The following is a 14449-nucleotide window of genomic DNA, read 5'->3' as shown; positions in this document are numbered from 1 at the left end:
AGCAGGACAAAGCCAGATCTCGTTCTGCAGGACTTATTCTGATCTTAAGAGGAAAATCAGATAACAACAACCTCAGACTGCTGGGCGGCTGAATTTTCTTTTTTTTTAGCAAGAATAGGCACAGATTGCTCTAAAAGACTGCAACAATTAGTAATTTATGTATGATAGTATGCAAGAGGATTTTAAATTGAAGCAATACTTGGTGTAACAACTTTATTACTGGTCCTAACTGAGCTAATATTTTACATCACACATCATAATCATAAAACAAGAGGCTTTTGACCATACCTGCATGGGCTTCTTTTTCTTGCTGATTCTCTTTCATGCTGTTCTTTGCCTTAAGCCGAGGATCATCCAGCTGATAGAGACACGCAGACAAGCAAGGTTTTGTCTGCTGTGAGTAATGATGTGGTGAAACTCTCTGCTGTGACTTTTGTGACAACACTGTTTTGTTCCTAAGATCATTGTGCAGACTGTGAATTCAGTTTTTCTGTGTAAGTTTATGTAGAAGCTGTGTATTATTCTGTGTACTCTTTAATATGTAGTGAAATTGGTGGGTAACATCACTGCTCTGATATTTGTGGCCTATCACCTGCTTAATACTTGTTTTGTGGCTTAAGTCATTTCTGGTGGTGTCAAATGCGTCTTGAAATAACAACCTTTGTTTTAATATTTTCTAGAGCACTAATGTTGGCAAAGCACTGCTGGTTTCCCAGCTGTGCGGAACTTTAAAACAACAGTTCCTCCAGATGTGCAGGCACAGCATAAGGAAACAATACGTACGTACTCCGGCTCCCTCCCACCACCTTAAAACATGCATGTGAGGTTAACTAGGGATTCTAAATTCACCTGAGAGGGTGCGAGCATGCATGGTTGTTTGTCTCTGTGTGGCTCTGTGGTGGACTGACGTCCCGTTCAGGGCGTACGCCCCCTCTTGCACAATGGCAAGCCTTAATTGGATTAAGAGGGTATAGAAGATGGATGGATGGATGGATCAAATGAAATTAGAGTGAATGTTGTAGTTTCTTATTTGACCTCGTGGTGGCAGTGTTGTCACAATAAGTGAACCAAGAAAATGATTATGGCAGGGCAAATTTGTTTGCATTTGATAGTTTTGATGATATAAGCTCTCCAATCAAGGATGAGTGTAGTCGGCTAAATCTTCAAAGGCAAATTTGGTATATGAGAGTAACAAAGCAAATTAGACTGCTGTTGTTACCTCAGTAGTTTTCCAGACTAGATGTCCATGGTGGAATGTCAATATATGTCATAAACTCTTCTGAAAAATTTGCCATGCAGCAGTAGTGACTTCTCTTGGGGATAAGCAACATGACTGTGTCATGAGTGTCACGATGTGACAGAGTTTTCATGGTGCAAAATAAACATTTAGTTAAAGAAAAGATAATACACGTTAACAGGAAACATCCATCCATCCATTATCTATACCGCTGAATCCGTCGATCGGGTCGCGGGCGGGCTGGAGCCTATCCCAGCTGTCAATGGGCGAGATGCGGGTTACACCCTTGACAGGCTGCCAGTCCATCGCAGAACAGGAAACATATTGTTTATAATAATCTTTGATAACATTCTGAGATCACAAGTTGCCTTTTCTTGTTTTCATGAGAGAATTAAGAATTAATTTTGTTGCGTTAATTCGGATTTTTTTTGTATGTTCACTCAAAAGCAGAGGTGCGCAGATTTCCATTCTTACTTTTTGGCAATATTATCTGCTTCTAAACCATAACCCTCAGCAAACTAAATAATATGCATGTCTAGATTTACATTGACATACAGATCCTTTCCAACAGTCATGGAAACAATATGCGAAGCTGAAATCTGATTAGAGCAAATGATCCAGCCACACAATTGAAACTTTTTCACAAACATCCCTTACCTTAAGAAAATAAGAGTCATTTCAAGAGAAAACTGATTGATTTCTATCACCATGAGAAACGCAAGTTAATTATCTAAGTTGTAAAAAATCATATTTTTCTATAGAATAACAAATAAAATAAAATTGTGTTGGACATATGACAGAACATAGGACATTAATCTTTTTCAAACATAATTTGCAGGCTCCATCTTCAGCAGTACAACTACATCACCAACCTTTTCAAGGATAGCCACTGCTGAGCTTAAGATGCCATCAAGGTCACTGCATTTTTTACCGCACCACCTGAATCAGCAAACAACCAATCCAACTCAGCCATTAATCACACAGATGCAGCCTCCAATATTACCACCTCCTCCCCATCCAAACTTCCAGTCTGTAGATGACCACACCAAACTGCTACTAATAAGAGATCCCCTTCTTATTTCAAATAGTCAACCACTAGTAACACGTAGCCCAACCTCAGTAATTACCAGGGAAGTTTTGGGTTTAAACCTTCAGTATGAACTCACTGAAAGTCAGACATTAACATCCCCAAGTGCACAATTTCAGCATCAAGTCGCTAAAGAATCGTTTCCAGAGCCTGTTTCTCTGCGCTCTAACACCAATGCTGAGTCTCTAGAGAGTGAAATCACAGAGAAGACTGAGTCTCAGCCATCATCAAAGCTCAGAGTGGGTGGACCGTTTGGATTCCTCAAGTTTGATTCATATCCACCAACTCCAACACAAAGTCCTGTCATCACAACTAAAATGAGACATTCAGACTGGTTCACCCTCACAGTAACTTCACAAGCTGAGTCATATCTGGTAACAAATACACCTTTTTCCCACCATGACCAATCCTTGATTCCTCAAGTCAAACAAATTCATTTGCAGCCCTCATCAACTCTCCACCAAGCATCTCAGACTCCTCCTCACAAATCCTTCACCTTAAATTTTTTACCAAAGTTTCAACTTGAGCTTTCAACGTTTCGTCCATCCTTGCTGCCTCCTTCTTCAGTCACTAAGGCTCAGCCATCCCAATTTCATGGTCAACCTTCAAAACCTGGATCACTGCAATATCCACAGCTTTCCTCAACAATTGTTAGTCTTCAAGATTCTGGCTCCTCAGTGTTGGACAGTGAGGTCATCCGTCCAGTCAACAGGTCTGATCAGCTAAATGCTACACAGACAGAGAAACCACTCAACAACACAAAGCTGACAGACTGGCTAAAGAGGAACACCTCCCAGTCGCCTATGACAAGCAATGATCCCAAGTAGGTAAAACACAAAAGATGGTATTATTTATAACTATAAAGAGTTTGTACAGTGTGTTCAAGAGGCCACATTTTGTTTGTCTTGTGTGCTCCAGACTGACACAGCAGTCGCCGTCATGGTTGCCTATGCTGGAGAAGCATGACATTCCCATTGTGGTGGGAGTGGGTGCATCTTTGGCCTTCATCTTCATCACTGTTGCCTTCTATTCAGTGGTCCAGAAGAATGAAACTGTACCAACAAGTCGAGCAGGTCAGGGAAGTTCTTAGCACACTAACGATCTGAAAATCTGAAGACCATTTGTATGGTTCAAACTAATAAGGCGTCACATGATAATTAATGAGGTTTAGAGACACTGTTAAATGTAATGTTTATCTGAGATGTTAAAATCTAGCTACCTGATTCCCCCTGTTTCTTTTTGCCATGCTAAGCTAAACTAGCTTCATCTTGACTACGAAGTTAATTAAATTTAATTTAGCAAAACTAAACCAGCTTGGCTAATACTGCTTAATTTTGTCAAGCTCAGCTAAAGTAGCTTCATATTGAATATGAAGCTAATTTAGTCAAGCTAAACTTGCTGGGCTAAACTAGTTTAATTTTGCCAAGCAAGGGTAAACCAGCTTCATATTAGATATGAAGATAATTTAGTCAAGCCAAACCAATTTGGCTAAAGTAGCATAATTTTGCCAAGCTAACTTCATATCAAATATATCGTTAATGTCCTCATGCAACTCTTCCATATAAAAAGAGTGTATTCAGCCTTAAAACCTGTTTCCTAAAGCTAAATCAGATGTCCTTGACAGCTCAGTGGAATCTAGGTGTCCCAGTAACAAATGCTGAACGTCAATCTGCAGGACGCACAAACAGGTGAATACAAACAACACCACACACCACAAAAAAAGAATATACAACACTTTTTTTCCCCATTAAAAACAAGATTGCTGTGTGTCTTACACAGAGCTTTTGAGGACGATGACTGTGTTTCAGTGATTGAGCAAAGCCCCAACACATCAGACACCCGAGCCAGACCTCCAGGACCCAGCTTGGTCACGGTGCAGCTGGAGCCCACGTTTGAGGAGCTGCGACAGCTCACACAACCCACTCTGGACAACCACTCAGTCACTGTGGAAACCTATCCTGAGCCCATTGTTGACACAAAGGTCTTAAAAGTTCCAAAACACATCAACATGATATTTATGTTAATTTGAAGGGGATTTTGACTTTGACTTAGACTTACATGCACATTGACATCATATGTATCTAAATAAAAAACACAATAAACAAAAAGACATAGAACATGTATCTCCTAAAATTAGTTTTTCAAATTAGCTTCAGGAATGACAATATTCCATTATTTGGAATTCGTTCCTATGGTAACAGCCCTGGTTTGAAGATTTTTTAGATATTTTCGGGGGCCCAAATCCAGGGCCCTACATGTTTAATGGGATTTTCATAAAATAGTAATAATGTCAGTTATCCTATAATTCTTCTCTTTACCAATAGGTTGTTGTGTATGAAATATCATGGCATTGTACCTTGTGGTATCATCAGTATTTCATAGATTTATCCTATGCTTTGGTTAAGCAATAATTGTTACTACCAAGAGTTGTGCTCTACTTCCAGATTGACCCATCCTTTGAGGAAGAGAGGGGCTGCAGTTCGTCTCAACCCAGCGTCCAGCTGCAATGCACAGAGGACTGGACCAGTAACAGAGGAGACAACCATAGCCCATGCCCGGACACTTTGCCTCCTCCATCATCTTTACCCTCCCCTTCTCCTTCCCCAACCCCAGCATCCAGACGTGAGGAGACTCTCCATTCCTCTGTAACGTTACAAACTACTGAGCCATTAGTCGCGCCCATCCACCACAGCCTCAACATCTCACATGGCAACCCTCCCCTGCTGCTCACTCACCACCTCTCTTTGGGCCTCACAACAGTTGCTGTTGATGTCCAGTTCTACCCAGCAGCCACAGCTTCGATGGCAGTAGGCACCAGCACTCACATCAATTCAGTCTCTAATTCAACCTCAGTGACTGCGCCTCTGTTTAGTCCCCCGTTGGCCAACAGCCAGGAGAATGATGACCGATCAACTGCCAGGTTTCATCACAGTAAGTAGCGACAGGTGGACATATGACATATGACCAACAATCTCCAGTTGTGGAGCATGTGCATCATGAACTAGTGTAATGTTAGCAAATTTCTTGAATTACTTTTAGAATAATTTTTTGAGTTAATTTAAATATTTTTTTTTTTGGATGGATTCCTTCCATTTCTTTCTGAGAGATTGATATGTATATTACAGTAATGTGTTCCGTGACATTTTTTCCAAATGTTAAATGGATTCAGCCCATTGACTCTAAGAATGTAGAACATCCATTTTGAACCAGGTACAACATTTGTCCACTTGTAAACATTTGATTACTGGAGTAGACCTACATATGACTCATACAAACAAGTTTGACTTGTCCCTAAATCTATGTTATATTTGCTCAATGGTGAAAATTAGATTTAGCTTTAAATGACCACAACATCAAATGTTAGATTGACTTTGTGAGTAGCCTTTCTTATTTGAGAAAGGCCCGTAGGGACAGACTTATCACACTTTTCCCTGCAGGTCTTCCTATTTTTCAACTGTGTCCCTCATAGAGCATAACTAGATAACAAAAATGTAGAGCCGCATGACCTGTCTTAATAACACCAAAGTGTTTAGGGCTCCAGGTATTGTGATGTCAATTTTGGCAGTCGCTGCCGTGCGAGATCCTAAACAATTATAAACTAAGCATTAAGGGATTTTAGGGCTATAGCACACTCTCCCAACACCCCTCAACACTTTCATACTCTTAAGCTGAAGTCAAAAGTTTGGAGGCAACTAAAAGGCAATTAGCTCAGCTTAGCATGAAGTCTATCGAAAATGGTCAAAATACACCATAAGTCCACCTCATAGACAAGAAACTCTGAGTTACAATTTGTTTATCCGCTCATTCCATTCTTTCCAAATAAAACAAACAAAAAAGAAAAGAAGGAAATTAGCATTGTATATGTATTCAATCTGATCATCAAAAGAGTTCAACACAGCTTTGGACGAGTAGACAGCACAGAGTACACAAAGTAGAGATAACTTCTGGATAAAAAAAAAAAAATAGATTTAGAGCGGTTTTTGAGCACAGAACCAGAAAATGGAGGATGGTTCGTTGGAGTTTTGTTTCATTTTGAAAGTGGAATGAATGAATAATACTAGGATTTGGTAACCTTTTTTCTTCTTTGTCATCTGTTTCTGTTCATTTTTAACAGCACAGATAGAATGGGATTCATGAATTTTGAACATGACCAAGCTAGCTGTTTTCCCATGCTTTTAGTCTTCATGCTAAGCTAAGCTAACTGTTTCCTGGCTGATCTTCTCATGTTGCCCTTGGCAAGGAACATGTGTTTTAGGAAATAATACTTCCCCAATTGAAACATTTAACTATGAGTCTGAGTTACAGTGTTATTATCTGCGTATTTCATTACTGTGAATCCTGTTGTATTTCATAGCTTTTCTAAAGCACTCTCGGTACTCCTATCTGCAGCTGATGATAATATTTGTCATATAGGCTTCGTGTCGATTTTCATAACAAAGCTGTGGGTTAGTTCATGTAAAAACCTTTTCTATAGAGAAACAGCCAAGAAGACATTATATTGCAATTTTTGAAGAACTGTACACAAGTAATTTAACCGACTCTCTATACCAAGGTACATGACTGTTTCACTTTTTTTTCTAAAAACCAAAGGGGGACCATTGGTATATTAATAAACATTAATACAAGTCTATTTGTGTCTGTTAAAAGTGTTGAAATGAATATATATATATATATATATATATATATATATATATATATATATATATATATATATATATATATATATATATATATAGGCAAGACAAGGCAAGGCAAGGCAAGGCAAGGCAATTTTATTTCTAGAGCACAATTCATACACAGGGCAATTCAAAGTGCTTTACAGCTACATAAAATCACAAGAAGGCAATAAAACCATTAAAAAGGAATAAAAAAAATAAAAGAAAGAAATTAAAAAAGAAAGAAATTTAAAACCCATTAAAATAATCATTAAGTAATACATGTTATACATGTATATATATCTGCATCTTGTAGCAAAGTGGCCTGTTCAGTAAAAGTGCTGCCTTTGGAATTAGGCTCAGTTTAAAGCACAGAAGTTCATTTCACTCAATGTACTAAAGCAGCTAAAGATAATTAATAATACTTCCTCTAAATTATATTTATTATATTCTAAAATTGTATTATCTTTTCGTGAAACCCAATTTTCCAACTTCTCTTCTTTGCAGAAAAAATGTCAAATAAGATAATAATAATAGATTATAATATGTATATTTTTTGTAAATGCAACTTCCATTTCCAACCAGAACGGATGAAAACTCTGCCAAAAGCTTATGAGGGGAGCATCATTTGTGAATACACTCATTAACAGATCTGTCTACTGAAGAAGATCAGGCTGAAAGCGCCACAGAAAGCCAGCAGGTGGATCTTGAGTTGAGATCAGAGGTGCATGCTGAAAACGCTGAGTCATGAGTAAAATCCAGATATCCGAGTAGTAGCACGCCAAATGAAACACCTTCTAAACAAACTAAACACAACCCACGTACTGTAGTCAGTTTATGAGAGGCTTCTTACCTGGTCTGTTGTCTGCTGGATGCCACACCGTTTCAGCAGCTTTGGTTTCATATTCACCATGTTTTATCTGCAGTGTCATGTGTTCCCTCATGAGGCAGCTCGGTGCATCATTTTACAAACACAGCGCATCTTTTATTTTCAGGGGTTTTACACACTTTTTGTTTCCTTTTCACTGCAGCCCGGCTTTAATAACACTGACAGCTGAGAGGAGTTTCGTCTTTCCCAGGTTTTTTTGTTTCCTGGAAACATACAGTGACATCAGCAGTGCATAAATCAGTCAGGAAAGCAAGGGGCCTGACGGGGATGGCACAACAAAGGCGCAGCAGGAGGAGCACTCTGCCCCCTGCTGCTCACACTCTGACACTGCAGCTCTCCGGTGTGGGCAAAACAGTCTTATCTCTTCAGGACTTTTCATTTAGTTTCTGCCTAAATTGCTGCTTGAGGTTGAATACTTAACACAAATATATGAATAAATACGAAAACGTTTTTACAATTGCCTTTTTTTCCTTCTTTCTTAGTCATTTTATTTATATAATATTTTATTGCTTTCACTGTTCTTTTATTGTTTTTATTTGTTTTTACTTATTCTTCTCTTTATTTATTACCTGCTGTAAAGCACTTTGGTACATTGTAAGGATTGTCTGTAAAGGGCTGTATAAATAAAGTACATTTACATTTTGCAACCTTCTCGGATTCATCATGGGACCCTTAGAAGGTTTAAGTTTCTTAATTTATGGAACTATTCAGTTCTTTATTTAGCACCTTGAACCAGGTGCTGGGCTGGTTCAACTTTAAAATATTGCTGGAGAGTCATCACGGAGCCATCTGTCATTACCTCAACAGAAATGGGTTGATTAAACCTCCGTCTAGTACAGTGTTTCCCAATCCTAGTCCAAGCCCTGCCATTCCAATAAAAAAAAAATAAATAAATAAAACGAGTCAGCTCTTTGGCGTTGAAGAAAGTAGTCCGGCTAGTTGGCCGGTTACCTAAATACTTAAAGTGCTGTTTCCTAAGTGCACACACCCTGAACTTACTTTTCTTCAGAGGTGACACTTTTCATTACAGGACTTCTTCTGAATCAGTACAGCGTGTCCATGGACATCTGCTTTAACATTTACTGTGTAAACTGCTTTACATAGAGACCTCTAACATCATTCCTTATGGTCAAAACTTATCAGAACCGTAGGTGCAATGTTTCCACAGTAACATTCTTTATGAGTAGAAGTGACATCTTAAGATGTCTTTAACTTAGTTTGCACTTGTCGAAACCAAAAAAGTGATCATTCTCAGTGATGATGCTGGATGTGCAGCGCAGATAAACATCAAATCAGCCCTTTAAAATACTCATTTCATATTATTTTTTTTACCTTTTGCTGAATTTCTTTGTTAAACATATCTGTTGGATTTTATTGTTATTTATTTATGTAAAGCACTTTGGTCAACCCAGGCTGTTATAAGGTGCTATATAAATAAACATGACCTTGACCATGACCTTATTTGTCCTTGGAAGAACTTTTGCCGGCATGCGTGGGGTTATGAATTTTAAATATCCACAAATACATTTTTATTCTTATTGAATAGTCTGGATTCCTGGAACATGCTTCCTCATAGATTTCTCTTTGTAACAAGTTTAATTTCTAAAATCTAAATCTAATCCAGACAACCAGAATGCAATCTGACATATCTGACCAGTAAATACAAACCGTAGATGTATAAAAGGGCAAGAATAACCATGAAAAAAGTCATGTTATTCATGTTTGAATAACAAACATGAATAACAAGCAAGAATTATATTCAAATTTCACATCAGATATCAACAATATTTCAATTTGTTTAAAGAAAATCACCTTTTAACCTTATTTTGATAACAGTAATTGTGTAATTTAGTTTTTTTTATAATTTATTCTATTTAAACACATAAATTAATGCAATGATGATTAGTGAAGGAACATATCTTCATGTTCTTATCTGAATGACACATTAATGCTGTTAACAGCTGAGAGAACAATGCACTGATGCTTTCAGGCAGTTGTTCAGGATGAAAAGATGCAGATGAACAAAAGTTATATGAATTTGAATCATATTTTATTGATGTTATAATATGATGTATGGAGAAGGTTTTATATCAATTTTCAATTCAATTCAATTCAATTAATTTTTATTTATATTGCGCCAAATATAACAAATGTCATTTCAAGGCACTTAGATAATATAGTCCAATTCAAGACAATTGGAATTCAATTCATTGTTATCATAATTATTTTCAAAATAATCCAATTCGTTCATATAGAGTCAATTCAAAAACAATTTCCTAGCTAAGGAAACCAACAGATTGCACTGAAAACTTTTTCTTTTTCAGTCCAATCTCCCGTCCTGAGCATGCTTGAGGCGACTGTGGAGAGAAACGACTCCCTTTTAACAGGAAGAAACCTCTGGCAGAACCAGACTCAGGAAGGGTGGCCATCCGCCTCGACCAGCTGGGGTTTGAGAAGACAGAAAGGGGGGGAGGGGGGGGGGAGGGGGGGGGGGGGGGGGGGGGGAGGGGGGGGGGGGGGGGGGGGGGGGGGTCAGAGGAAACATTTCCTTTGGGCAGCTCTGAGACATTTTTTGACTGTTGGACTAATTCCACTTCGACTTGACTCACCAGTTCTGGCACCGTGTCCGATCCAGCCTGATGAGCCAAGTCTAATGGAACCACTTCCTGTCTGTCTGCAGAGGCCGCTTCTGGTCCTGTTTCCTCTTCCACGGGTTCGGAGATCTTTGGTTCCTGGACATCGATCAGTGATGGGGGAGGGAGGGGGGGGGGGGGGGGGGGGGGGGTTTCAGAGGAAACATTTCCTTTGGGCAGCTCTGAGACATCTTTTGACTGTTGGACTAGTTCCATTTCGACTTGACTCACCAGTTCTGGCACCGTGTCCGATCCAGCCTGATGAGCCAAGTCTAATGGAACCACTTCCTGTCTGTCTGCAGAGGCCATTTCTGCTCCTGTTTCCTCTTCCACGGGTTCGGAGATCTTTGGTTCCTGGACATCGATCGGTGATGGAATGTCCTCCGTGTCTTGTTGCTCCTGGATGATTTCAGGCTCGTTTTCCTTTGGTTGGTCAGGGATCTTTTGTGGTTCTGTTTCGGTAACTTCCTCCACTTCTAGATTCATACTTCTTCTGAAGCCGACTCTTCTACAGTTGGGATCTTTGATGTTATAATATGATGTATGGAGAAGGTTCTATATTCATTTGAGGTTGACAAGCTGTTGATGATTCTTGTTTGCGAGTCTTAAACGCTGCTCTTTCTTCCTCTCTCGATGTTTTTCTCTTTTTACTGGCAGCGGTGTTTTTGGCGTCATCATTTTCTTAAACTTCCTCCACGCTGAAGGCACCTCTGGTCTTCCTCCTGAGGGCTCACATTGGTCCACGAGTTGTTCTCTAACTGCTGTGTCTTCTGTGGGATGTAAGGCTGCTGATGGCTCACAGTCCTCTGGATGTTGAGAGGCTGGTTCCATTTCAAGGACGATGACGAGTCTTTCTCGGATTTGGTTTTCAGAGGAAACATTTTCTTTGGGCAGCTCTGAGACATCTTTTGACTGTTGGACTAATTCCACTTCGACTTGACTCACCAGTTCTGGCACCGTGTCCGATCCAGCCTGATGAGCCAAGTCTAATGGAACCACTTCCTGTCTGTCTGCAGAGGCCGCTTCTGGTCCTGTTTCCTCTTCCACGGGTTCGGAGATCTTTGGTTCCTGGACATCGATCAGTGATGGAATGTCCTCCGTGTCTTGTTGCTCCTGGATGTCTTCAGGCTCGTTGTTCTTCACAATGATTTCTGGCGTCTTCTTGTTCATGCGCGGAGGCTTCGGTGCAACTTTTGGTGCAACTTTCTTCTTTGGTTCGTCAGGAATCTTTTGTGGTTCTGCTCCGGTAACTTTCTCCACTTCTAGATTCAATACTTCTTGTGAAGCCGACTCTTCTACAGTTGGGATCTTTGGTGGAACAATGATCTGATCTAAATGGAGTTGTGGGATGATGTACAGCTCTCTTTGTTCTTCTGGCTTGTTGATGACAGATTGCACAACAGCCTTCATGAGATCTGCCACCTTCTTCTCTTGAGTCTTTGTTGCCTCCTCCTGTGATGTTAGTTTGGAGGCCAGATTAATGTTGGCGGCAGTCTGTTCTCTCAGTTGTTCTTTCAGGTTCTTGATCTGATTTATGTTGGCGGCAGTCTGTTCTCTCAGTTGTTCTTTCAGGTTCTCGACCTGATTTATGTTGGCGGCAGTCTGTTCTCTCAGTTGTTCATTCAGGTTCTCGACCTCTTTCAGAACTGCCTGGTATTCAGTTTCTGCTACTGCTGGTTTCAAAGGTTGACTCAGTTCTGCAATAACTTGGTTGCACTGTTTGAGCTCCTGCTCGCACTTCTGGCGGAGATGACGCTCAGAGGTCAAACAGTTTTCCAGGTTGTTTAGCTTTTCCTCAGTCTTGGAGAGGGCGCTCTCTGCTGCGACTCTTCTGTCTGTCTCTTTTGTCAGAAAGAAGTTTTTCTTCTGCAGCTTTGCATCCAGGTTGTTTAGCTTTTCCTCGGTCATGATTAGCCTTTCCTTAGTGTTGAAGAGGGCCTTCTCTGCTGCGACTCTTCTGTCTGTCTCTTTTGTCAGAAATAAGTTTTTCTTCTGCAGCTTTGCATCCAGGTTGTTTAGCTTTTCCTCGGTCATGATTAGCCTTTCCTTAGTGTTGAAGAGGGCCTTCTCTGCTGCGACTCTTCTGTCTGTCTCTTTTGTCAGAAATAAGTTTTTCTTCTGCAGCTTTGCCTTTAGAATATCCATCTGATGGTAGAGATAGTTTATCTCGTCATTCTTCTGCTGGTAAGAGTTGTGGGATTTCTCTGATCCGTAATCTCGGTCGGCAGCAGAGGCGTCAGATGGAATCCCCTCGGTTTGTGAAACTGGAGTCTTGCACTTGACGCGATGAACTACGGAGGCCTGGTGATGATCCTGCAGGAGCTGGACCTCCAAGACCTGAGGAGGAACAGCTGGAGCAGGGACCTGGGATGTTTCTTCCACTTCGTCCTTTGATGATTGAGGAGACGGGGAATCCTCGGGGACCTGGGACGGTTGTTTTTCCAGCAGGTTGGTGGTGGGTTCCTCATTACTTTCGTTGCCAAAAGTAATGGTAAAGTTGTAGAACTCCTCGGGCAAATCTTCATCCACCATGTCGCACCACTGAAGTGGAGATGATTTCTTGGTTTGACTCATTTTGCTTGTCTTTAAGTACTTAAAATCAAAATGACTTTTTAAGATAATAAGTAAGCGATGTTACTAAGTGCTTGTCAAAATTACTATTGAAGGTAGTAATTAAGTGTTTGTTTTAGGCGATGTGAAAAACTGTGCTGTGACTTTCAAAGAGGCTTGAAAAACTCGACGTGTTTCTTCAGATGAACTGACGAACTGTGAAAAAGCAGCGAGGAGGTCTTATATATAAACTTTGGTTTCTCTGAAATCTCTGACATCACAATCGCTCTGATCTCTTGTGATGTCACATCAGTGATGACATCATCAGTGATGACATCACGATTTTGTGATGAGTAAAAAAGAGCAACGGCGCTCTGTTCCCAGTCCATCTCAAAATGTTATCGTCCAGGTTCGTTTTGATGTATTAATTGTATGTTATGGTTCTCACGACTGCTTTCTTCATGCCTCCACTGGAGAATTTGGACCTTATTCTGGGATGATCTGCAGGTTTGAAGGCTTCTGTTCTGTGGTTCCAACCACAGATTCTGGATGGAACTGAAGTCCAGATTCCAGAATGTTGATTTGTGTTCTCTGTTAATCTCTGGATGACTTCAGCTGAATACTTCCTGCCACTGTCACGTTGGAAGGTCCAATTCTGCCAGCTTTTCAGCAGCCAGTATCATGTCTTCCACCAGCAGTGTTTTCCAAGACAGATAATGTCAGTTTTTTTTTAAATGTTGCCAAAATAAACTTTTCTTTTTCCACATTTGATATGTTTCACTTGCAATTCAATTCAGTTCAGTTTTATTTATATAACGGCCAAATTACAACAAATGTCGTCTCAGAGCACTTCAATGATAAAGTCCAATTCAGGCCAATTGGAGTTCAATTCATTGTCATAATCACATTCATTCATACAGAGCAATTCAAAAACCATTTCCTGGCTAAGGAAACCAACAGATTGCACCGAACTTGCACTATTTCTAATTAGATATAACTTTTTAATAGTTCTAAGATCATATCTTTCTGGTTTTATTTGCATTTTACAAAGAGTTTGTGCAACAAGCAGCTCATCACAGATGAAATGTAGAGGGACGTAGCTTCATCTTGCTCTTTGTTCAACATTTTCTCGAATACCTGAGTTTTTTGTTGTTGGTGGTGAAGAGGTCAACAGGAAGTGGCTCTATTGGCAATAGTTGGAATGGGTACAGCGCCACCTATCATGCTTTGTGCCTATGATTCCATTCATTCACCGCCATATATCCAAGGATAATTACCATTGCTCAAATAAGGAGCAACTCAGTCTTATTGTAATTTAGCCAATAATCTGATCCTTTCAGTGCCATGTAACCCCACTGAATGTTCATGCACGATATTGCTAGTATGGGATGTCATACA

The 14449-nt window shown here is 40.0% G+C and overlaps 1 protein-coding gene across 1 annotated transcript; it reads left to right on the top strand.

Annotated features, from left to right (window-relative positions):
- The first annotated feature begins 465 nt into the window (after positions 1-465).
- On the top strand, positions 466-5413 carry LOC142382836 (uncharacterized). Its single transcript, XM_075468961.1, has 5 exons — positions 466-779; positions 2076-3147; positions 3243-3397; positions 4133-4305; positions 4769-5413. Exons 2-5 carry the CDS (start codon positions 2141-2143, stop codon positions 5261-5263), a joined length of 1830 nt encoding a protein of 609 aa, XP_075325076.1. The 5' UTR covers positions 466-779; positions 2076-2140; the 3' UTR covers positions 5264-5413.
- The last annotated feature ends 9036 nt before the right edge of the window (positions 5414-14449 follow it).

This window comes from Odontesthes bonariensis, chromosome 6, assembly GCF_027942865.1.
Source record: "Odontesthes bonariensis isolate fOdoBon6 chromosome 6, fOdoBon6.hap1, whole genome shotgun sequence".
Taxonomy (NCBI): domain Eukaryota; kingdom Metazoa; phylum Chordata; class Actinopteri; order Atheriniformes; family Atherinopsidae; genus Odontesthes; species Odontesthes bonariensis.
Note: the sequence above shows the minus strand (reverse complement) of the source record. Positions and strands in the feature narration are given on the sequence as shown.

Excerpts from the sequence above, each read along its gene's own strand:
- LOC142382836 (XM_075468961.1), top strand. The coding sequence starts at position 2,141 with ATGCCATCAAGGTCACTGCATTTTTTACCGCACCACCTGAATCAGCAA. Across the intron at positions 3,148-3,242 it reads ATGACAAGCAATGATCCCAA|ACTGACACAGCAGTCGCCGT; the intron begins GTAGGTAAAACA and ends TGTGTGCTCCAG. Across the intron at positions 4,306-4,768 it reads AGCCCATTGTTGACACAAAG|ATTGACCCATCCTTTGAGGA; the intron begins GTCTTAAAAGTT and ends CTCTACTTCCAG.